General features: G+C 42.6%; 2 protein-coding genes across 3 annotated transcripts; one reads left to right on the top strand and one right to left on the bottom strand.

The window, feature by feature from the left end:
• Positions 1 to 1186: 1186 nt before the first annotated feature.
• On the bottom strand, positions 1187 to 7267 carry LOC135559021 (peroxisomal biogenesis factor 19-like). 2 transcript variants are annotated; one of them, XM_064993333.1, is made up of 8 exons: positions 6968 to 7267; positions 4873 to 4970; positions 4484 to 4646; positions 2714 to 2799; positions 2395 to 2568; positions 2111 to 2269; positions 1975 to 2019; positions 1187 to 1863 (listed from the first exon to the last, which is right to left on the bottom strand). In XM_064993333.1, the coding sequence occupies exons 2-8, from the start codon at positions 4906 to 4908 to the stop codon at positions 1783 to 1785; spliced, it is 744 nt and encodes a 247-aa protein (XP_064849405.1). In that variant the 5' UTR covers positions 4909 to 4970; positions 6968 to 7267; the 3' UTR covers positions 1187 to 1782. The 2 variants fall into 2 exon arrangements, with proteins under 2 accessions (XP_064849405.1, XP_064849404.1); XM_064993332.1 differs by lacking the exon at positions 6968 to 7267 and adding an exon at positions 5814 to 5921.
• An 11729-nt stretch (positions 7268 to 18996) lies between these two features.
• On the top strand, positions 18997 to 23671 carry LOC135559020 (myeloid-associated differentiation marker homolog). Its single transcript, XM_064993331.1, has 2 exons — positions 18997 to 19114; positions 22011 to 23671. Exon 2 carries the CDS (start codon positions 22145 to 22147, stop codon positions 23024 to 23026), a length of 882 nt encoding a protein of 293 aa, XP_064849403.1. The 5' UTR covers positions 18997 to 19114; positions 22011 to 22144; the 3' UTR covers positions 23027 to 23671.
• Positions 23672 to 23988: the final 317 nt, after the last annotated feature.

Below are 23988 nucleotides of genomic sequence, written 5' to 3'. Positions count from 1 at the left end.
GGTCACTCCACTCAGTCTAAACTAAAGAAACAGTAATATACTGGCAAACACGAGGGGGGGGGGGGGTACTTCCACAGTATCTCTAACACTACTAACACTGTGCCCACAGCAAAGGCCACTGGGAAAAGTCATTTTTTGCACATCACTTAAAATCCACACCTGTAAAGGTTCTCAGAAAAGGTTTTAAATGTTTGTATTTGTATCTGTCGCTTTAAAAAACAAATACTATATATCATCATAATTTGTATTACTTTTCTTTAGATCAAAGCAAGGTCACATATCGGTAGTGGTACCGGTTTCAATATAATCGTGCAAAACACAGTATTTTCTCCTGAAGGCACAAGTCCTATTTCAAGATTGTGGTCACGTTGATGTCACACACCCTTTTTTCACAACGTCGGCATAAATTGTAGCGACATAAAAAGCAAAGGTGGTTTCAGTACTCAAAAAGTTAACAATCTTAGTGGTGTCTGTGGTCCTACTACTGGACAGATGACCCCGGGAATCTGGGGCCGTCGTAACCCCGACGGTCACTGACTGACCTTGGCTTTAGTCCCATCACGACTCGAACCCATCTAGTCAGAGTGCCAATGAGCTAACCGCAGCCCCAAACAAACTAACCGGTTTAAACACTTCAATAATGTCCCTTATAAACATCTCATTTTTAAAAATTGATCTAGGCAAGTCAGTTAAGAACAAGTTATTATTTACAATGACGGCCGACCCCGTCGACGCTGGGCCAATTGTGCGCCGCCCTGCGGGATTCCCAATCACGGCCGGATGTGATACAGCCTGGATTCGAACCAGGGACTGTAGTGAGGCCTCTTGCACTGAGATGCAGTGACTTAGACCACTGCGCCACTCGGAAGCCCCAATTGGCTACATGACTGGCTCTGCGGCTGTGGACTCTTATCGATATAACAATGAATTTTGAACCAACATGAAAACTAGAGGTCAAATCATGTGCACAGACCAGTTTACCATCTCTGGTACAACATGGCAGCTATTGGGAAGATATAACTAACCAAGAACCCAGGTAAAGTCTCTAAAATTAGCTAGCCGTCTTGTGATTATGTTATGAAATTAGAAGGAGGCAAGTTTAACTCTTCCATTTTCTTTTCCTTAAATAATTCAAAGACACATTTTGTAAATCTAAACCAGTGGTCAGAAACAACCTGAATCAACCCGAGGTGTTAGTGGTACTTTATTGATGAGTGGAACCGTGACACTGACTCAACAACCTTTGTTAGGCACGCAGCCCCATGATACAACTCAATCTTCACCCAGCAACTCTTACAACAGAGAAACCTAATATCCCTGCTGTAAGACTCATAACAGTAATGAACATTCTCAAATTCTGAAGAAAAATGTGCAAGGCACTGTTTTAACCAACAGGGCAACCAGTTTCAGTACTCATTAGGCTAAACAGTGGTGAGTGTAAACTGCCAGATAAGTCAAGTGCTAGTCAGTTGAGCTGTGCGTGGGAATGGTACTACCTGTACTATAAATGACCTGGAAGAGCCTATTATGACAAACCAAAGCAATTGACTTAAAAATCAGTTATGTAATGATCAGTGAGTTACCGAAGGGTGTGGTCACATTGGTTTGTTTTGCCACCCTTCACAGTGCTCTTCTATTTTGACACAGAAACATATGTTAGGAGGAGAGGAGTGCAAACAGTCTCGTTCTCCTCCTTCTGCAATAGTGATTGATGGTCCTCCCTCGTCAGCCCGGTAGCACACGACCCTAGCCTGTGTCTCAATTGAACTGGCTGCTCTGAGATCACATGATCAAGCACTGATCTGCAGCTCCAGTGGCTCCTGAGAGATTCAAGGATTCCAGGTCAAAGTTTAGGCCAGGTGGCTGATGGGGGAAAACAGATAAGGCGATCAATTTAACGTTACTCCACAGCTGCACTAATAAAGATAGGTTGGTAGACAAAGAAAGAGAGAGCAAGTGAGAGGAGAAACATACTGATTCACCAGCCAGCTCTTTGGGTGGTTGGCCCAGGTCTTGTAGCTGAAAATTCAGATAATAATTCAATCAATATCCATACACAGGAAGCCATCAGTATGGATGACAACCAACAGTTCATGCACATTTGTCTCACCTGCTCCATGATTTCCAGAATGCTCTCAAAGCTATTCTCCCCATCTCCCTCCTTCTCAAACAGGCTGCAGATCTCTCCCATGACCCTGTGCTGCTGTTCGTAGCGCTGGAACTGATCTGGGGGGAGGGACTGACGATTGCTGTTCAGCCACTCAGGATACTGCATGAGGAGTGAATGACAATCAGTTATCCAGTTAGAAAGTTGGGTAAAGGGCAAGGTATATAAAAAATGAGTATAATTTGAGGGAAAACCCAAACATAAGCCAAGAAAAAACACACACTAACCTTCTCAGTGATTTCTTTGAGAGACGGGTAGAGCACTTCCTTGGAGAGAAGATTCTGCATGATGGACTGCATGATCGGCAGGATGTTTCCATCTTGCCCGTCCCGCTCTCCATCCTCATCCAAATCCAGCCCTTCCAGAGTCTTTGCCAGATCCTCTCCAGCCAATCCTGCACTCTGATTAATAAAAACACGAGAACAGTCTGAAATGCATTGAAGTACAAAGAAAGGGAAATTCCACCAATGGTCAATATTTTCAGAACATTGACCAAACCTTTCATTGCTTATTAAAAAACATCCAAATGAAAATCATCTGAACTACCTGTAAGTTGTCTGCATTTTTAGCCAATCCACTGAGGGTATCTTTGAGACAGGAAGTGAATTCTTGTTGGGAGGCTACATCAGTACCTGTAACACAAAATATACACTGCTCGAAAAAATAAAGGGAACACTAAAATAACACATCCTAGATCTGAATGAATGAAATATTCTTATTAAATACTTTTTTGTTTACATAGTTGAATGTGCTGACAACAAAATCACACAAATATTATCAATGGAAATCAAATTTATCCATGGAGGTCTGGATTTGGAGTCACATAAAATTAAAGTGGAAAACCACACTACAGGCTGATCCAACTTTCATGTAATGTCCTTAAATCAAGTCAAAATGAGGCTCAGTAGTGTGTGTGGCCTCCACGTGCCTGCATGACCTCCCTACAATGCCCGGGCATGCTCCTGATGAGGTGGCGGATGGTCTCCTGAGGGTTCTCCTCCCAGACCTGGACTAAAGCATCCGCCAACTCCTGGACAGTCTGTGGTGCAACGTGGTGTTGGTGGATGGAGCGAGACATGATGTCCCATATGTGCTCAATTGGATTCAGGTCTGGGGAACGGGCGGGCCAGTCCATAGCATCAATGCCTTCCTCTTGCAGGAACTGCTGACACACTCCAGCCACATGAGGTCTAGCATTGTCTTGCATTAGGAGGAACCCAGGGCCAACCGCACCAGCATATGGTCTCACAAGGGGTCTGAGAATCTCATCTCGGTACCTAATGGCAGTCAGGCTACCTCTTGGCGAGCACATGGAGGACTGTGCGGCCCCCCAAAGAAATGCCACCCCACACCATGACTGACCCACCGCCAAACCGGTCATGCTGGAGGATGTTGCAGGCAGCAGAACGTTCTCCATGGCGTCTCCAGACTCTGTCACATGTGCTCAGTGTGAACCTGCTTTCATCTGTGAAGAGCACAGGGCGCCAGTGGCGAATTTGCCAATCTTGGTGTTGTCTGGCAAATGCCAAACGTCCTGCACGGTGTTGGGCTGTAAGCACAACCATCACCTGTGGACGTCGGGCTCTCATACCACCCTCATGTTTCTGACCGTTTGAGTAGACACATGCACATTTGTGGCCTGCTGGAGGTCATTTTGCAGGTCTCTGGCAGTGCTCCTCCTGCTCCTCCTTGCACAAAGGCGAAGGTAGCGGTCCTGCTGCTGGGTTGTTGCCCTCCTACGGCCTCCTCCACGTCTCCTGGTAGCGCCTCCATGCTCTGGACACTACGCTGACAGACACAGCAAACCTTCTTGCCACAGCTCACATTGATGTGCCATCCTGGATGAGCTGCACTACCTGAGCCACTTGTGTGGGTTGTAGACTCCGTCTCATGCTACCACTAGAGTGAAAGCACCGCCAGCATTCAAAAGTGACCAAAACATCAGCCAGGAAGCATAGGAACTGAGAAGTGGTCTGTGGTCACCACCTGCAGAACCACTCCTTTATTGGGGGTGTCTTGCTAATTGACTATAATTTCCACCTGTTGCCTATTCCATTTGCACAACAGCATGTGAAATGTATTGTCAATCAGTGTTGCTTCCTAGGTGGACAGTTTGATTTCACAGAAGTGTGATTGACTTGGTGTTACATTGTGTTGTTTAAGTGTTCCCTTTATTTTTTTGAGCAGTGTATATATATATATATATATCTCACACACACATACACACATCTCCGCAAAACACAGGGGGAAAAAAACTGACATGGATAAAAACAGACGGGCACGTAAAAACAGAACTGAAAATATGTGGATGCTTACCAACTTTCCCTGCTGCCTCTGACAATTTGTGAAAGTGTTGCAGCAGCTCAGGTTCTTCCTGTGCGAGTTCAGTCATGGCTTTCTCCCACTCTTCCTTTGCCTGAGAGGCCATCTCACCTTCAAACAGTGCCTCGAAGAACTGACTGTCCTCCAGTAGAGGGAGCTAGAGAGATTTGCATCAACAGGTAAACAAACTCTTGGTCAATTGATCTTCCCCCATTCACAGATAGAAATGTATAGGGAAGGGTTGACAGACATTTGAGGAGACACTGAAAGATACCTTCTGTACCACAATCAGAACACCAACAACCAGAGTTTCTTATAAGCAAGCACCAGGCAATCGGTGAAGCTAGGAGACATTCTAGAAACCAGGGAAAAGATTCACTTACTTTCTCATCGCTGCCCTTGGCTGGTGGGGGAGCCATGGCAGCAGCAGGGGCTGGGCCCAAGGTGGCCGAGTTTGTCTTCTCAAAGTCATCGAGCGCACCTTTAATAGAGGAAAGACAGTAGAAGTGGAGATGTTGTGGCACAGTTATCAGCATTTAGCAGGAGCAGGTCAAGACAAGGTGAAGAGATTGAGCAGGTAGCTAGAGGACAAAGGTCAACTCTTCAACGTCGAGGTCAATGTGCAATACAGTCATGTATTAGTTGATTATCAAACTCAGTATGATGAGGTCACTACTTCTACTTCAGATACCCAATTGTTTTTATACATTACCACCATTACCATCTCTGATGTTAGGAGTACAACTTCACCAACCTACTGGAATTATTAAAAACGTCAGATTATGATATGGTAATTGCATTCCTGCTATTAAGATAACAGTAGTCTCTAGTCTAGCAACCGGCTATACAAAGTGGTATTGGTTACTAGTATGCAATATATTATGAATTCAAACTGGTTATCCAGTTGACATTAACAATGACAGAGCTGTCTGACAATCCAGATCACACTAGCTGTAAACCATAAAAAAAGAAATAATAATAATTCAAGGGCAGCTTGAGTTTAACTTGCAACCACATTTGATGCCGTTCTATTTCTGTCAAAGCGAACGACAAATTATGATATCATATATACTGCGGTGGCGTTGTAATGCTAATGATGACCTCGTTGTAAACAGCAAAAGGCATGAGATTTTGTGAGATAATGCCTGGCTTTCGTTTTGGACTTGGCATGCAGGTCCAACCAAATTCCACCATCTAAGCTAGCTAAAGTTAGCTAGCTAACAAGGCGCGTTGATCCACGTTTTACACAATACTTGAATGAATGTATCTTTTGGCAGGATTGATAACATTTACACTTCACTCAGGGAGTAATGTAAAATCATACTGTCCAATAACTCATCCAGTTCTGTGTCTTGTCCGGCTGACCCTGAAGCCATCTTCTCTATCCAAACAACTGTGCAGTAGACGCAGTAAAATGACGTGAGTATTACATGTTTTGTCAGAGTTCACAGTTCCTATTTGTTCTGAACGCGGCACAGCTAGGTTTGCAGTGGGTGGGACGAATAAGAAGAACACATTCGTTCCAAAATGATGAATGTCAAATCATAGATAGTCAAAAATTGAATATCAATAGCAGCGTTGTAGAATTGTTCAATACATTTAAAACAGCAAACAAGTTTACCAATAGCCTATGTATACATCCCCTCATTTTAGCTGTTTAATCTTATTCAAATGTAAATGTTTAGTATTACCAGTGAGCTCATACCATTTAAGGTTAATCTGTAAATCCTAAATGAATATCAGTTATTTTCCAAATCAGTGAATATGTCCATTCTTTGGTGTCATCTGGACCTTTTCAGACGTCATGTTATTTGAGGTAACAGATGACAAATTATACACAAAACATTCGGAGCACCTGCTATGGCATACAATGACCATAATCCATTCCACATCTACTTATCCGCTGTTTTCCTTTTATACCTGCTACGTACGGAGAGATCTGAAAATATATGATCTAAGTGATTCATAGTTCAGAAATCATTAAAGTATGCGTTATTTACTTTGAAGAACTACAAAATAGTGAATTTGTCCGACAGCAAAAGGCGGCAGCTCTATAGAGCTGAGGTGATGACTTGGAATGAAATAATTGTCATCAAATAAAACAAATGTAGCCTAATATACACATCTGACATATTTTATTAAAGTAATGTGAATACATGATGGTTAATAAGTGATAAGCAGTAAATGGGCAGTCACTACCATCATGGGACTTTTATTAATGGATTTATTCTGTGTTGAATACAGCATTCAATGCAAATAATCAAAACCGAAATCAAAAACCATTATTTTTTAAATAATCGAGCCGACCTCAAAAGCACGAATCGCTCAGCACTAAGAGGCATGAGAGAATGGAAAATGACCTTCAAGAAATGTAAAAAGCAGTCTATGCCTGAATGTGAAACAACAATTATCCACCCTAATGATGAATATCACATACCGGTAGGTTAGGAAAAGGGTTGGCGAAAATGCTCTCCTAACCTGCTATAAAGTCACTTTGGTTGTAGATGTATCGAAGTGGCGTGTTTTTAGAAAGTCCTCTTCTACCATGCTCTGCCCGTGAATATTGCTCGTCCGTATATCGCGTTCAAAACAACTGGGAACTCGGAAATGTCCGACTTCAGTGTGTTCGAAACAACTGGGAACTCGGAAAAAAATGGAATACTGGGAAAAATCGATTTGAACGGTCATCCAACTCGGAATTCCAACTCGGGAACTGAGGCCTCTTTATTGAGCTCCAACTTTCGGACCTGAAGATCACTGACGTCATGACTTGACCTCGTATTTTTCCAGAGTTCCCAGTTTTGAACGCAGCATAACTCCTAGCAGGCTTGTACTGCGTTTGCATGTCGAAACCCAAACTCTTAATTGAGACAATAGTGTCACACAGTATGGGTCATAATGCTCATAAAACCTAGCGGTCAAACGGGAAATGGTTCCAATCGTTTTTTTCCATAGGGGATTTTAGAAACACTTAAAGGGCTGTGTTTCGTGAAGGCTTACTCAGGAGTGGCGTTTTGATAACTTGTCTGAGAGACATTTACAAGGTTGACGTATAAATATATTAGTCTATTTACCCCCACACAAATTAAACGCTAATTAGCTGCTAATGTGGCTATCGTGAAGTATTAAGCGCCATGATGATCTGGACGAGACTGCTGAATCGAGGCAAATGTATGAATCTCTGGAATAACTATCTAATGTTAGCTTAAATGTAGCAATTAATAAATTGTCTACATTTCTTTAAATTGACAATTCTGTAAACTGTCTTGGTCAAATTAAGTGACACAATACCTGTTAGTAGGTGTCATCTAGAGATGATGTGCAGCAGCATGCAGGAATTTGTAATCTTGCATGATGTCTACTTAGATGCTATTTAGCATTTCTGAATCCAAGAGTAAATAGAGTCGAATATACTGATAAAAGTAGTCTTGTTCGAAAAAGATTTACATGGTTATCAAAACGTTACGCCAGGGTTAGCCTACACATAACACAGTCCTTATTTTAAGTGTTTCTAAAAATCCCCTATGGGGAAAATGAATGGTGTAAAAACTATTGGAACCATTTCCCTGTTGAACCGCTAGGTTTTATGGGTTGTACTACACCGCCACTGTGGGGCTCTATGCTGAAACCATAGAAATAAGAATGAATAGAATGGGCTTCTAACTCTGGCAATTGACTGGTAAACTCATGTGTACACTTGGTACACTTGCCTGGAATTGTGATACAATAATGTCCATGGTATTTTGGAATTATTCTTTATTTATATATTATTTAACCAGGTATGCTAGTTGAGAACAAGTTCTCATTTACAACTGCAACCTGGCCAAGATAAAGCAAAGCAGTGCTACACAAACAACAACAACAACACATGGAATAAACAAACATATAGTCAATAAACACAATGGGAAAAAGTCTATATACAGTGTGTGCAAATTAGGTAAGTTAAGGGAGGTAAGGCAATAAATAAGCCATAGTGCAAAATAATTACAATTCAGCAATTAAACACTGGAGTGATAGATGTGCAAAAGATGAATGTACAAGTTGAGATACTGGGTCGCGAAGAAGCACAAAAAAATAACAGTATTGGGATGGGCTATTGACAAGATGGGCTATGTACAGGTGCAGTGATCTGTGAGCTGCTCTGACAACTGGTGCTTAAAGTTAGTGAGGGAGATATGACTCATATCTATCCATCTATCTTCAGTGATTTTTGCAATTCGTTCCAGTTATTGGCAGCAGAGAACTGGAAGGAAAGGCGGCCAAAGGAGGAATTGGCTTTGGGAGAGACCAGTGAAATATACCTGCTGGAGCACGTGCTACGTGTGAGTGCTGCTATGGTGACCAGTGAGCTGAGATAAGGCGGGGCTTTACCTAGCAAAGACTTATATATGACCTGGAGCCAGTGGGTTTGGCAATGAATATGAAGCAAGGGCCAGCCAACGAGAGCATACAGGTCGCAGTGGTGGGTAGTATATATGGGGCTTTGGTGACAAAACGGATGGCACTGTGATAGACTGTATTCAATTTGCTGAGTAGAGTGTTGAAGGCTATTTTGTAAATGACATCGCCGAAGTCAAGGATCGGTAGGTTAGTCAGTTTTACGAGGGTATGTTTGGCAGCATGAGTGAAGGATGCTTTGTTGCGAAATAGGAAGCCGATTCTAGATTTAACTTTGGATTGGAGATGTTTAATATGAATCTGAAAGGAGAGTTTCCAGTCTAACCAGACACCTAGGTATTTGTAGATGTCCACATATTCTAAGTCCGAACCGTCCAGAGTAGTGAGGGCAGGTGCTGGTAGCGATCCAGCATCAGTTTTAGCAGCTGATGCTGGATTGCCATGGTAATGTAGAATGTTAATTCAAATGATGCGAACTGATGTGGCTCATGCAATGGAATGTATTTTTTGTAATGTCAGTTGAGTTGACTCAAATCAAATCAAATTTTATTGGTCACATACACATGGTTAGCAGATGTTATTGTGAGTGTAGCAAAATGCTTGTGTTTCTAGTTCCAACAATGCAGCAATGTCTAACAAGTAATCTGACAATTCCACAGCAACTACCTAATAGTAGTATTTCATTCCTACGTAAAGGAATTAAATAAGAATATATGCATATAAATATATCGATGAGCAATAACCGACCAGTATAGGCAAGATGCAATAGATGCATATGAGTAATGCGAGATATGTAAACATTAATAAAGTGGCATTATTAAAGTGACTAGTAATCCATTTATTAAAGTGGCCAGTGATTTCAAGTCTGTTTGTAGGCAGCAGCCTCACTGTGTTAGTGATGGCTGTTTAACAGTCTGATGGCCTTGAGATAGAAGCTGTTTTTCAGTCTCTCGGTCCCAGCTTTGATGCATTTGTACTGACCTCACCTTCTGTATGGTAGTAGGGTGAACAGACAGTGGCTCGGGTGGTTGTCGTTGATCTTTTTGGCCTTCCTGTGACATCGGGTGCTGTAGGTGTCCTGGAGGGTAGGTAGTTTGCCACCGGTGATGCGTTGTGCAGACCGCACCACACTCTGGAGAGCCCTTGCGGTTATGGGTGTGGAGTTGCTGTACCAGGCTGTGATGCAGCCTGACAGGATACTCTCAATTGTGCATCTGTAAAAGTTTGAGGGTTTTAGGTGACAAGGCCAATTTCTTCAGCCTCCTGGGGTTGAAGAGGCGCTGTTGCGAGTCCACGATTATCTCCTTTGTTTTGTTGACGTTGAGTGAGAGGTTGTTTTCCTGACACCACACTCCGAGTGCCCTCACCTCGTCCCTATAGGGTGTTTCGTTGTTGTTGGTAATCAAGCCTACTACTGTTGTGTCGTCTGCAAACTTGATGATTGAGTTGGAGGCGTGCATGGCCACGCAGTCATGGGTGAACAGGTAACAGTTTTGCTTCCGTCCCTTTCCTCGCCCCTACCTGTGCTCGAACCAGGGGCCCTCTACACTCATCAACAACTGACACCCTCAAAGCATCGTTACCTATCGCTCCACAAAAGCTGTGGCCCTTGCAGAGCAAGGGAAACAACTACTTCAAGGTCTCGGAGCAAGTGACGTCACCGATTGAAACGCTAGCAGCGCGCACCCCGCTTACTAGCTAGCCATTTCACACCGGTTACACAGGGAGTACAGGAGGGGGCTGAGCACGGACCCTTGTGGGTCCTTCACCACCTGGTGGGGCTGCCCGTCAGGAAGTCCAGGACCCAATTGCACAGGGCAGGGTTGAGACCCAGGGTCTCAAGCTTAATGATGAGCTTGTAGTCAATGAACAGCATTCTTACATGGGTATTCCTCTTGTCTAGATGGGATAGGGCAGTGTGATGGTGATTGTGTTGCCTGTGGACCTATTGGAGTGGTATGCAAACTGAAGTGGGTCTTGGGTGGCAGGTAAGGTGGGTGTGATATGATCCTTAACTAGCCTCTCAAAGCACTTCATGATGACAGAAGTGAGTGCTACGGGGCAATAGTCATTTAGTTCAGTTTCCTTTGCCTTCTTGGGTACAGGAACAATGGTGGGAGAGATTGAATATGTCTGTAAACACACCATCCAGCTGGTCTGTGCATGCTCTGATAGCACAGCACAGATTGAAGGGTACACTTCCTGCTTTAACTTCCTGGCATGGGTACACTCAAAATGGCAGCCAGTCCACCCATTACGCCATCATTGACTTGAGTGGAGATGTCCTTTCTATTTATTCTTATTTCTATACTTGAAACATCAATCCATGGGCAAGTCGGTAGCACATTTTCATTTGTGCCAAAATCGAAATGAAATAAAAATTGTCTTGCAAATTCAGCAGGCTATCATGTAAAATGGACTTTATTTTATTAGCTTGTGCTTTGGTGTGGTTATTGTCGTGTCTTGACTATCATTAAAGTGAAGACTGTTATATTATCAAATACATTCTCTGTGTAATTATTACATGATTAAACTAATGTAAACATTAATTAACTATGAAGTCGGGGCACCACGGGAAAATGATGTTTAGAGTTACTATTTCCCGAATTGAACTCTCTTCCGATATTTTCATATCTTATCGACAGTCACTTATTAATGTATTATTACCTCATCGGACATTCTGAACGTCGTACTTTCTTGTAGTCTGCACGAACCCTACTTTATGGATGAATCAGCGATACACAAATTAGGTCAATTATGTATTTACTAACTAATTAAACAATTACAGAATACACACTAACAACATACAGTAAACAGTCTCTAGAAGACTAACAAAACAGGACAGTGGTTATAACACGGTGGCGAATTCAGAGAGTGGAGGGGGGAGAAAGGGAGACAAAGGATTTACTCTATCAGACATTGGGAAGCTGCGCTCACGAAAATACAAAATCTTAAGCACTCTAATAACTGCTCATTTGGAAAAAGAGAATGCAATTTATATATTTACAATTGAGCTGGCCTTGATCGTCGAAATCCTTTGGTCTCGGAGATGTTGGGTGTATGACTCTGGTTCAGTCACCAGAGATCACCATGTCCTTAGGTAGAAGTCGTGGTTGTGGTAAGAATTGATACTTCGACATACCCTGTACAGTAGTTCTTGGAGTTGATACTTCGACATACCCTGTACAGTAGTTCTTGGAGTTGATACTTCGACATACCCTGTACAGTAGTTCTTAGAGTTGATACTTCGACATACCCTGTACAGTAGTTCTTGGAGTTGATACTTTGACATACCCTGTACAGTAGTTCTTGGAGTTGATACTTCGACATACCCTGTACAGTAGTTCTTAGAGTTGATCTCGTTAGAATGCTTCAGAGGTTGCCGGTGTTCTCTTCCTGGGCTACGTATGTTTTCAGCTGCAGACTGATAATGCGACATCTAGGATTTGCTTCTGTAGTGATCAATAGTTTATAACCATTTTGCAACATTCGGCTTGTTCTGTAGATGTAACCATTTCAACGTGGGGATTAGCGTTCTCACATTCTCTGGTCTTGTCCTTTGGTGGAGTTGTAGTTTTAAACCATTTTGCAACATCTGGCTCACACCTTAGTCTGCTTGGTCTATAGAGTGGTAGATTTCTTAACCATTTGTAACGTATTCAGTTGGCGCTGCACGTAACTGGTCTAAATTGTAAATTCTTCAGCAAGTCCTTTTAAACACTTGGGGGAAAAGGGTGTTCCATTATGTTTGGCATAATGTCTGTGCTCACGTGGGCTTGGTTACTGACTGGATAAACTTTACGTAAAAAAAAAAACATTTTCTAATTTAGAAGACTTTAGTTACATTTCTATATTTTCAAAAGTATTCTGATACTTAATCATTAATTTTATACAATGTTCATTCAGATGCAAACCTCATAATTGAGAAGTGTAGACAGAGATACAGTTATGTGGTTATACTGTCTTTCATGATGTCGCAACATAAAAACAAATTTAACTTGAGGTTTATTTTAGTCTCCGCTGACCATTTCTAACAAATAGAAATATTGTTTAATTCTCAAATTTTGGGGATGCAGGAGTTTTGGCAGGAGATGATCCTTTGTTCTACATAGGTCTCTCCCTCCATACTGCTTGGCAAGGGAAGGTATTTATGACCATCATAAAACTGGGGGGTCTTAAGACCTTAGCCTAGCCGGCACGCCCGATCTCCATCTCAGGACTGGAAAGTCATGACATTATCAATGCACAAGCACCCTTTTCCCCACTCCTATAAATAAAATAATAAGTCATACAAAAGTTTTACTGTGCATGAAGTTTCAAATGCATTTGTCATTACAAAATGTGTAATGTGATTTTAACATTACTATTTTTTAGCACACAAAAACAGATTCAAAATATTGAATCAGTTGTATTCCGCAAATGAAGTGGATGAGGATGCAGTTTTTGCAAGAGGGACGGAATCTGATTTGAATTGGTCCTCAGAAAAGGTGAGCCGTTTTCGTGATACCAGTTCTCTCTCTGTGGGTCTAACCCCAAGAAGTTCTGGAAAACGGTTAAAGACCTGGAGAATAAACCCTCCTCCTCACAGCTGTCCATGTCCCTTAATGTTAATGATGTGGTTGTTCCTAACAAGGAGCACATGGCTGAGCTCTTTAATCACCACTTCATTAAGTCAGGATTCCTATTTGACTCAGCCATGCCTCATTTCCCGTCCAACATTTCCTCATCTCCTACCCCTTCTAATGTGACTAGCCCTGATGCTCCTCCCTCTTTTTTTCCCCTGCCCCGCTACAAAGTTTCTCCCTACAGGCAGTCACTGAGTCCGAGGTGCTAAAGGAACTCCTTAGACTAGACCCCCAAAAACCATCTGGGTCAGATGGTTTAGATCCTTTCTTTTTTAAGGTTGCAGCCCCTATCATCACCAAGCCTATCTCTGACCTTTTAAACCTGTCTCTCCTATCTGGGGAGGTTCCCATTGCTTGGAAGGCAGCCACAGTTTGTCCTTTATTTAAAGGCCAATTTCTATTTTGCCATGTTTATCAAAAGTGTTGGAAAAACGTGTCAATAATCAACTGACTGGCTTTCTTGAAGTCTATTGTATTCTTTCTGTTATGCAATCTGGTTTCCGCTCAGGTTATTGATGTGTCACTGCAACCTTAAAGGTCCACAATTATGTCACCATTGCCCTAGATTCTAAGCAATGTTGTGCTACTATTTTTATTGACTTGGCCAAAGCTTTTCATACGGTAGACCATTCCATTCTTGTGGGCCGGCTAAGGACTATTGGTGTCTCTGAGGATCTTTGGCATGCTAACTACCTCTCTCAAAGAGTGCAGTGTATAAAGTCAGAACATCTGCTGTCTCAGCCATTGCCTGTCACCAAGGGAGTACCCCAAAGCTCGATCCTATGCCCCAGGCTCTTCTCAATTTACATCAACAACATAACTCAAGCAGTAGGAAGCTCTCCCATCCATTTACGGTTCGGAAAGTATTCAGACCTTTTCCACATTTTGTTAGGTTACAGCCTTATTCTAAAATTGATTAAATCATTTTTCCCTCATCAATCTACACATAATTCCCTATAAGAACAAAGCAAAAACAGGTTTTTAGACATTTTTTTAATATTTTTTATAAATGAGCAAAAATATCACATTTACATAAGTATTCAGACACCTTTACTTAGTACTTTGTTGAAGCACATTTGGCAGCGATTTCAGCCTCGAGTCTTCTTGGGTATGACGCTACAAGCTTGGCACACCTGTATTTGGAGAGTCTCTCCCATTCTTCTCTGCAGAACCTCTCAAGCTCTATCAGGTTGGATGGGGAGCGTTGATGCAGAGCTATTTTCAGTTCTCTCCAGAGATGTTCAATCAGGTTCAAGTCCGGGCTCTGGCTTGGCCACTCAAGGACATTCAGAGTCCTGTTCCGAAGCCCCTCCTGCGTTGTCTTGGCCGTGTGCTTAGGGTCGTTGTCCTATTGCTTGGGGTCGTTGTCCTACGGTCACAAGATGCAGGCCTCTTTATTGTCCCTAGAATTTCTAAGTAAACAGCTGGAGGCAGGGCTTTCTCCTATAGAGCTCCATTTTTATGGAATGGTTTGCCTATCCATGTGAGAGACGCAGACTCGGTCTCAACCTTTAAGTCTTTATTGAAGACTCATCTCTTCAGTAGGTCCTATGATTGAGTGTAGTCTGGCCCAGGGGTGTGAAGGTGAATGGTAAGGCACTGGAGCGACTAACTGCCCTTGCTGTCTCTGCCTGGCTGGTTCCCCTCTCTCGAATGGGATTCTCTGCTTCTAACCCTATTACAGGGGCTGACTCACTGGCTTACTGGTGCTCTTCCATGCCGTCCCTAGGAGGGGTGCGTCACTTGAGTGGGTTGAGTCACTGACGCAATCTTCCTGTTCGGCTTGGCACCCCCCTCTGGTTTGTGCCGTGGGGGAGATCTTTGTAGGCTATATTCGGCTGGTTGAAGTTGGTGGTTGAAGATATCCCTCTAGTGGTGTGGGGGCTGTGCTTTGGCAAAGTGGGTGGGGATATATCCTGCCTGGTTGGCCCTGTTCGGGGTTATGGCCGGACGGGGCCACAGTGTCTCACCCCCCCCCCCCCTCTCATCCTGTCTCAGCCTCCAGTAATTATGCTGTCAGTCTGTTATATCTGAAGTATTTATTCTGTCTTATCCGGTGTCCTGTGTGAATTTAAGTATGCTCCCTCTAATTCTCTCTTTCTTTCTCTTCTCTTGGAGGAACTGAGCCCTAGGACCATGCCTCAGGGCTATCTGGCCTGATAACTCCTTGCTGTCCCCAGTCCACCTGGTCGCGCTGCTGCTCCAGTTTCAACTGTTCTGCCTGCGGCTATGTAACCCTGACCTGTTCACCGGACGTGCTACCTGTCCCAGACCTGCTGTTTTCTACTCTTTCTCTCTACCGCACCTGCTGTCTCTTACTCTGAATGATTGGCTATGAAAAGCCAACTGACATTTACTCCTGAGGTGCTGACCTGTTGCACCCTCTACAACCACAGTGATTATTATTATTTGACCCTGCTTGTCATCTATGAGTGTTTGAACATCTTGGCCATGTACTGTTATAATCTCCACCTGGCACAGCCAGAAGAGAACTGGTCACCCCTCATAGCCTGGTTTCTTCCTAGGTTCCTGCCTTTCTAGGGAGTTTTTCTGTGCCTCTATCCCTGCATTGCTTGCTGTTTGGGGTTTTAGGCTGGGTTTCTGTACAGCACTTTGTGACATTGGCTGATGTAAAAAGGGCTTTATGAATAAATTTGATTGATTGACTGGTTGATGCTTTTTTATAAAACACTCTTAGGCCTCACTCCCCCCTATCTGGGGTACCTACTGCGGCACTCATCCTATGGAATTCCCCATCACGGACGGTTGTGATACAGCCTGGAATCGTACCAGGGTCTGTAGTGACACCTCTAGCACTGAGATGCAGTGCCTTAGACTGCTGCGCCACTCGGGAGCCCATATACAACACCCGTTCTGCCAGTCTCATTCTGTTAAGCATCCCCAAAGCACACACATCCCTGGGTCGCTCCTCTTTTCAGTTCACTGCAGTTAGCGACTGGAACGAGCTGCAACAAAACACTCAAACTGGACCGTTTTATCTCCATCTCTTCATTCAAAGACTCAATCATGGACACTCTTACTGACAGTTGTGGCTGCTTCGCCTGATGTAATGTTGTCTCTACCTTCTTGCCTTTGTGCTGTTGTCACTGCCCAGTAATGTTTGTATCATGTTTGGTGCAGCTACCATGTTGTGCTGCTGTCATGTTGTCTTGCTACCATGTTGTTGTCATGTGGTGTTGCTACCATGCTATGTTGTTGTTCTAGGTCTCTCTTTATGTAATGTTGTGGTGTCTCTCTTGTTGTGATGTGTGTTTTGTCCTATATCTTCTTCTTTTTCATCCCAGCCCCCGTCCCCACAGGAGGCCTTTTGCCTTCTGGTAGGCCGTCATTGTAAATAAGAATTTGTTCTTACCTGACTTGCCTAGTTAAATTAAATATATATTTGAAATCCAAAGTTGAACTTGCCAGAGGCATTTCACTGCACTTGTGTGCCACGTGACAATACAACTTTAAACTACATTAGTAGTATAGGGCTCAGGTGTTCTTGTGGGCTCGTGGACATAGTCCTTAGTTGCAAACAGGCACCAGTGTGTGTGTGAGAGACAGTGTGTTGTGTGCGTGCTTGCATACTTGTGGTGCAGCATTGTAAAACTTCAGATGCCTTCAGTCTGTTTCTGAGAAACTAGTCATTAGGGGAGTAAATAAATAGTGGTTTCCATGGGAACTGTCTCTGTTTCTTAGCAACATATACAAATAATGTCAACGACAACAAAGAAGTACCTGCAAAATAATTTTTTGGTAGCCATTGACTGATAACATATTGTTATAGGTTACAGATGTAATATTATACCATTTGAAGGACATTGCCTGCTATAAATATGAACCATTATGCCAAATGAAACTGTAATAACTAAATGACAATCAATTGAATTAATAAACCTGTAATTATTTTCATTCATTTACAGAGCCTTCAGAAAGTATTCATACCCCTTGACTTATTCCACATTTTGTTGGTACAGCCTGAATTCAAAATGGATTAAATAGATTTTGTTTCACCCATCTACACACAATACCCCATAATGACAAAGTGAAAACATGTATTTTGAAGTGTTTGCAAATTTATTGACGATGAAATACAGAAATATCTAATTCAGCCTAAGTATTCACACCCCTGAGTCAATACATGTTAGAATCACCTTTGGCAGCGATTACAGCTGTGAGTCTTTCTGGTTAAGTCTCTAAGAACCTGGATTGTATAATATTTGCACATTATTCTTTTAAAAATTGTTCTAGCTCTATCAAGTTAGTTGTTCATTTGTAGACAGCCATTTTCAAGCCTTGCCATAAATTTTGAAGGTGATTTAAGTCTAAATTTTGAAGGTGATTTTAGGCCACTCATGAACAATCAATGTCATCTCGGTAAGCAAATCCAGTGTATATTTGGCCTTGGAAAGGTTTTCTTCCATGAATTTTGTCTATGCTTAGCTCTATTCTGTTTATTGTCATCCTAAAAAAAATCCCCAGTGCCTGCTGATGACAAGCATACCCACAACATGATGCAGCATCCACCATGGTTGTAAATATGAAGATTGACACTCATCACACTCAGTGATGGGTTGTGTTGGATTTGCCCCAAACATAAGGACATAAAGTTGATTCCTTTGCCACATTTTTAACAGTTTTACTTTAGTGCCTTATTACAAACAGGATGCATGTTTTGTAATAGTTTGTTTTCTGTACAGACTTCCTTCTTTTCACTCTGTAGTTTAGGTTAGTATTGTGGAGTAACTACAATGTTGTTGATCCATCCTCAGTTTTCTATCACAGCCATTACACTCTTAACTGTGTAATGGCTGTGGGCCTCTTGGTAAAATCCCTGAGCGGTTTCCTTCCTCTCCAGCAACTGAGTTAGGTAGGACGCCTGTATCTTTCTAGTGATTGGTTGTATTTATATACCATCCAAAGTGTAATTAATAACTTCACCATGCTCAAAGGGATATTCAATGGCTGCTTTTTATTTGTTACCCATCTACCAAAAGGAGAACATGGATGTGGTTTATTTCTGCATGTTAAAAAAGTCAAATAAGTAGCATATCTGGATGTCATTTATAGTAGATATATCTGTCAAGATGTATAATCCTGTAATATGATTCTGGCCCGCAATGCCAAAAGTATATTCTAATGTGGCCCTCCATGGAAAATGCCCAGGCCTGCTGTAACACAACAAAATGTGGAAAATCTAAAGGGGTGTGAATACTTGCTGAAGGCACTGTGCATATCAGGTTGTTAATATAGTGATTATTCAGATACTGACCTATTGATGGAGGAGTCACAGATCAAGACTTCTAGAATTTGGCAACACACTTGTAGCCTACAGAAAACGTACAATCAATTCATCTTAGAAACTAGCCTACTTAGTCGAGTGCAATTTTGCGTGGAGGAGGGATGGGATGGCGCGCAGTAGAAAGATGATGGCGACATTTGATACCTAATTTGGTTTGCACTGGGCGGGGAGCTGGGTGGATGTGCTTTTCTTACTATGACTAGGAAGAACGGACGAGGAGGGCTACGCTTCCAAACTCCCATTCGATTGGAGATCCCGAGAGAGAACTGAGGATATTGCAGCCACAACGTAACAAAGGTAATACATTTTGTTTACAGTGTTATATTTGAGATTGTGAAATATAGAGGTCTATTCGAGAGTTTTTTTTTTTCAACACGATGACTACAAATTGTACAACCAGTTGAAACGTGTCCTAACTGCATGCCTTTTATAGTTTTAAACACGTCCTAACTGCATTCCTTTTATAGTTTTAAACACGTCCTAACTGCATGCCTTTTATAGTTTTAAACACGTCCTAACTGCATGCCTTTTACAGTTTTTGTTGTTTATCTTTCAGTCAGCTTTCTACACTATGCAATTGAATCATCCCTTTTGCACATCAAATAGCCTAGAAGTATTTTGGACACAGGGATAGTCACGAAAATAACTTCTGCAGTGTTGTAAAAAACTGTTTTGCCATTTAAATGTCTTTTGCCTCATATGAATGACTTGATGGGGGGATACACTCGTTTTGTTCTAACACTGAGAAACTCCAGGGCGCGGCACAATTGAGCGTCACACCCACCCCAGACTGTGGTTGTCAATGAGCAACCAGAATAACGGAAGGATAACAGTAGGCTACGGCTGTCAGAATAACAGGAAAGTAGTGAAACGATTTCAGATGAATATTTTGATTATGAGGGCTCTGGTAGTTTGTGGGAATGTGGGTGCAGACGTTCCTATAGTCCCTACTATTGATCAGAACACTTGTTATAACACAAATATTCCCCCTATATTGTTGCATCTGACCAGCTCACCTATGGAGCATGGTGAAACAACGTGAACATTTTGGACACGTTGGTTTTAACAATACAGTACATCATGGCCAAGGGTATTTATGTGACATCCTCAGTGACTAAAATATCTCAATATTATGGTATTCAGTGTCTCCAGTTTACATCACTGTATTGTGCCTCTATTTCACCTTTTCTCCCTCCCTCCATTGTGGGATCATTAGCTGACAGACTAGAGTCCCTTGTGTCTATGCCCAGCAGTCTGGGAGCCTATGGTTCTTTATCTGGATTAAGGGTGAAATCGAGTTAACCATGTTGTGTCATGACAACGCTCTTGACCCCTGCCTCAAACAAACACTGAGCCTGCCCTCTTCACCCTCAAGCTTGTGTGTGTGTGACTGTGCAAAAGTATGCTATTGTATATCCTGTTTCCCCTCCTGTCCAGGCTATGTGTGAGCCTATGCGCCTATTTTAAGCACCTCTCTAAAGGAAAGGCTGTCTTTTCCATGCCACCCCCTAAAAGGTGGCTTACCCATTTTCCTAACATGATTTCATAAGTACCAAGTAATGGCTGGGAGTGGATGGATTTTTCCACTACTTCCTCCCATAGGTTTATTTGAAGTGGTTTACGTGATTAGTGTTTCTCTTTGATAGAGAGACAGAAAAAGAGAGGGATACAGAAAGAGAGAGAGAGATTTATGAAGGTAAAAGAGTCAAATATTTAAAAAAACAGATCGGGAGAGGGGACTTGGCACCTTTTGACTCAGTTAGCAGTTCGGCAGTAGTCTGCATAGCTGGGATAAATAAACGAGTTGGAAAATCTTACAAGAGGGAGGGTGCATGAGAGAGAGAGAGAGAGAGTGAGAGAGGGAGGTGACTCACTGTTCTGCTATTCCTCTTCATCGTTGTGTTTAAAGTGTGCCTTTCTGAGATTAAGGCACAGGGATTTCCCCATTTTACTTACTTCAACTAGCCTGTTCTGCCTGACTGCTTTGGTCACTGTCACTTTGAGTTTGTCCATAGTTTAACATCTTTATTCATCTGTCTGTTTCCTCTATTTCTCTCTATCCATATCCCTTCCCTCTTGCTCCCACTCTCTGTCCCCTGCTGTTTGAACAAGACATTTTGTTAATGTAAACAGGTGTGTCTCTTTTAGTCCCTCCTACATTATGTAATCTGGGAGCATAGACTCTTTACCATTTGTGGAGGGGACTGGAGGAGAGAGTGGCTTGGGGGAGTGGGAGGGAGCAATAGTTACTCAGGCCTGAGTGTCTCTGGATAACGAGACTGTTAGTGACCGATGACAGATTGGCTGTGAGTTCGGGTGGGGGTCTCTCAGCACCACGCCTGTCTGAAAAGCGGGGGTGGGGGGTAAAAGCATGTCCAGTGACACTGACTCACTGACTTTTAGAACAGGAATCCCTCAGCGGATAAAACCTTCTCAGAGAATGACAATGAAAAGAAGGAACCTATACTTTCACATCCTCTTATACAGTTGAAGTCAGAAGGTTACATACACTTAGGTTGGAGTTATTAAAACTGATTTTCCCATGATGTCAAGCAAAGAGGCACTGAGTTTGAAAGTAGGCCCTGAAATACATCCACAGGTACACCTCAAATTGACTCAAATGATGTCAATTAGCTTATCAGAAGCTTCTAAAGCCATGACACAATTTTCTGGAATTTTCCAAGCTGTTTAAAGGCAGAGTCAACTTAGTGTATGTAATCTTCTGACCCACTGGAATTGTGATACAGTGAATTATAAGTTAAATAATATGTCTGTAAACAATTATTGGAAAATGACTTGTGTCATGCACAAAGTAGATGTCCTAACCGACTTTCCAAAACTATAGTTTGTTAACAAGAAAATTGTGGAGTGGTTGAAGTTTTAATGACACCAACCTAAGTGTATCAACTTCTGACTTCAACTGTACATGATTTTTAAAATGCGAATTCCATGATTGAATTGATAAACTTTTGTGTATTGTCACCCATTATTATGTTACATTTACAAGGAGATATTGGAAAGAAAATATAACTGTTGCCCTCATGTCGTCAAATATGATACACCATTACGAATGTTTTATGAAAACCATAATGGAATCAAGACTTGCCATTAGAACTTTATTGTTTTTGTATGAATGCATTCTGTTAATTTGTTCTTTGTTACTGAAGCTGCTCTCAATTCTGTGTCTCCTTAGAAGATCCCTCTGCACCCGATGCACCAAGAACAGTAGTCCTACAGTATTCCACATAAATATCTCTTCTCCAGCCTATTCAGCCTGTCACTTTAATCTAACCCATTCTAGTTGTCAAGCATCATCCATATCCCATCATGCCGATAGTAGTGGTGCACTCCAACCCCCTGTTCTGGGTGCGTTTGTGTGCTCTGGTGTTCTCCTGTGTGGCCTTTGCTGTGACCGTCCATGGGGCCAACCTCTCCCATGGCACAGGGGACTGGTGTGTGTTCTGCTGGGCCTTCAGCTTCGCTGGGACCCTGCTGGTGCTGCTGGTGGAGCTGTTTGGCCTGCAGACCCGTGCCCCTGTCTCCTGGAAGAACTTCCCCATCACCTTCGCCTGCTACGCCTCCCTGCTCTGCCTCTCTGCCTCCATCATCTTCCCCCTCTACTTCCTCAAGGGCCAGACCTACCGCAGCGAGACTCAAAACTACCGCATTGTGGCCACCGTCTTCTCCTGCCTGGCAACCATCGCTTACATTTGTGAGGTGAGCATCAGCAAAGCCAGGCCAGGAGAGGTAGCAGGTTACATGGCCACCGCCCCGGGTCTGCTGAAGGTGTGTGAGACTTTTGTAGCCTGCGTCATCTTCGTCTTCATCAGCGACCCAGTGTCCTACGACTCACACAATGCACTGAGGTGGTGCCTGGCCGTCTTCTGCATCTGTTTCATCCTGTCGGCGGCCATTATAGTGCTGTGCATCTGTGAGTGCACCGGCTGCCTGCCCTTCCCCTTTGCCCGTTTCCTGTCTGCCTACGCCGTTCTGGCTGTCGCCATGTACCTCTCCGCCACCATCATCTGGCCCATTTTTAAGTTTGACAAGAAGCACGGGGGATCCTCCAGGCCCTATGGCTGTGGCAGATATGCAGGGCTGTGCGACTGGGACAGGCAGATGGCTGTGGCTGTGCTCACCGCAGTCAACCTTGTGCTCTACCTGGCAGACCTGATCTACTCTGCCCGACTGGTGTTTGTTACTGTGTAAGAGGAAGGAAGAGGGAGGTAGTTGATTTGATTACAATGTAGAGAGAGGTTGAGGAGTAGAAATGAAGAGGTAACGAAATAAACTGCTTACTGTATTTTGCGTCATTTATATATCAATGTTCAGACAGAGGTCACCTACTCACCCAGAGAGCGACTATACATTGAGGGGATTGCTGTGGTATTTCATGCAAAGGAAAACATCCTTATACAATGATGGTGTTATGGACCCAAGAACTCAGATTAGATGGACCAGATCTTTTTTTTTTTTAGTTTTATCTCCGATTATCTGACACACAAACACACACAGTGTTCCATAGACAGGATGGATTTATTGAGTATGTTGATGTTACTATAGTTCAATCTTAACTTTGAATGGTCTTTTTATAAGCATGGCATTTTAGAAATGATGCAATACTGTTAGTAGATGTAATATTTAGTTTCCAGAACAACTCACACCTACCTAGTTTGGAGCTAAGAAGTAACAACAACAAAAATGTCAATCAAACCCTTAAGTCATTCCTAGAAAATGTGTACACTTCTCCAAAGTTTGAAAAAAATGAAAGTTTAGGAATTCATGTTAAGTTGTGTGTTAGCCTGCTTTTTGGTGATTTTATATTCCTGTTTTCGCATTTAAAAATATATATTTTCATATATGGGTCCTGTGTGGCTCAGTCGGTAGAGCATGGCGCTTGCAACGCCAAGCGTCGTGGGTTCGATTCCCGCTGGGGCCACCCATATGTAAAAGTAGTGGCCCCAGCCGACATGTAAGTCGCTTTGGACAAAAGCGTCTGCTAAATGGGATATATTATTATTATTATATATTATATTCTGCCAAGCTGTTTGGTCAAGAGTTTATTGTATGTTGAAAGACTATATTCAAAAGGTAATGCGCATTTACTGTTTGACACTTGTTTGCTATAACTCATTCTCTGTCGGTGATAAGCTCTAAAAAAACAAACATCT

This window comes from Oncorhynchus masou, chromosome 17 (genome assembly GCF_036934945.1).
Source record: "Oncorhynchus masou masou isolate Uvic2021 chromosome 17, UVic_Omas_1.1, whole genome shotgun sequence".
NCBI lineage: Eukaryota > Metazoa > Chordata > Actinopteri > Salmoniformes > Salmonidae > Oncorhynchus > Oncorhynchus masou.
The sequence above is the reverse complement of the archived record's forward strand: the minus strand, read 5'-3'. Positions and strand labels throughout refer to the sequence as shown.

What these genes read in the sequence shown, in the direction of transcription:
- LOC135559021 (XM_064993332.1), bottom strand. Translation starts at nt 5,865, where the DNA reads ATGGCTTCAGGGTCAGCCGGACAAGACACAGAACTGGATGAGTTATTG. An exon ending in CCAAGGGCAGCGATGAGAAA is followed by an intron (nt 4,647 to 4,872) that starts GTAAGTGAATCT and finishes AAATCTCTCTAG; the next exon opens with CTCCCTCTACTGGAGGACAG. An exon ending in AAAATGCAGACAACTTACAG is followed by an intron (nt 2,569 to 2,713) that starts GTAGTTCAGATG and finishes TTTATTAATCAG; the next exon opens with AGTGCAGGATTGGCTGGAGA.
- LOC135559020 (XM_064993331.1), top strand. Translation starts at nt 22,145, where the DNA reads ATGCCGATAGTAGTGGTGCACTCCAACCCCCTGTTCTGGGTGCGTTTG.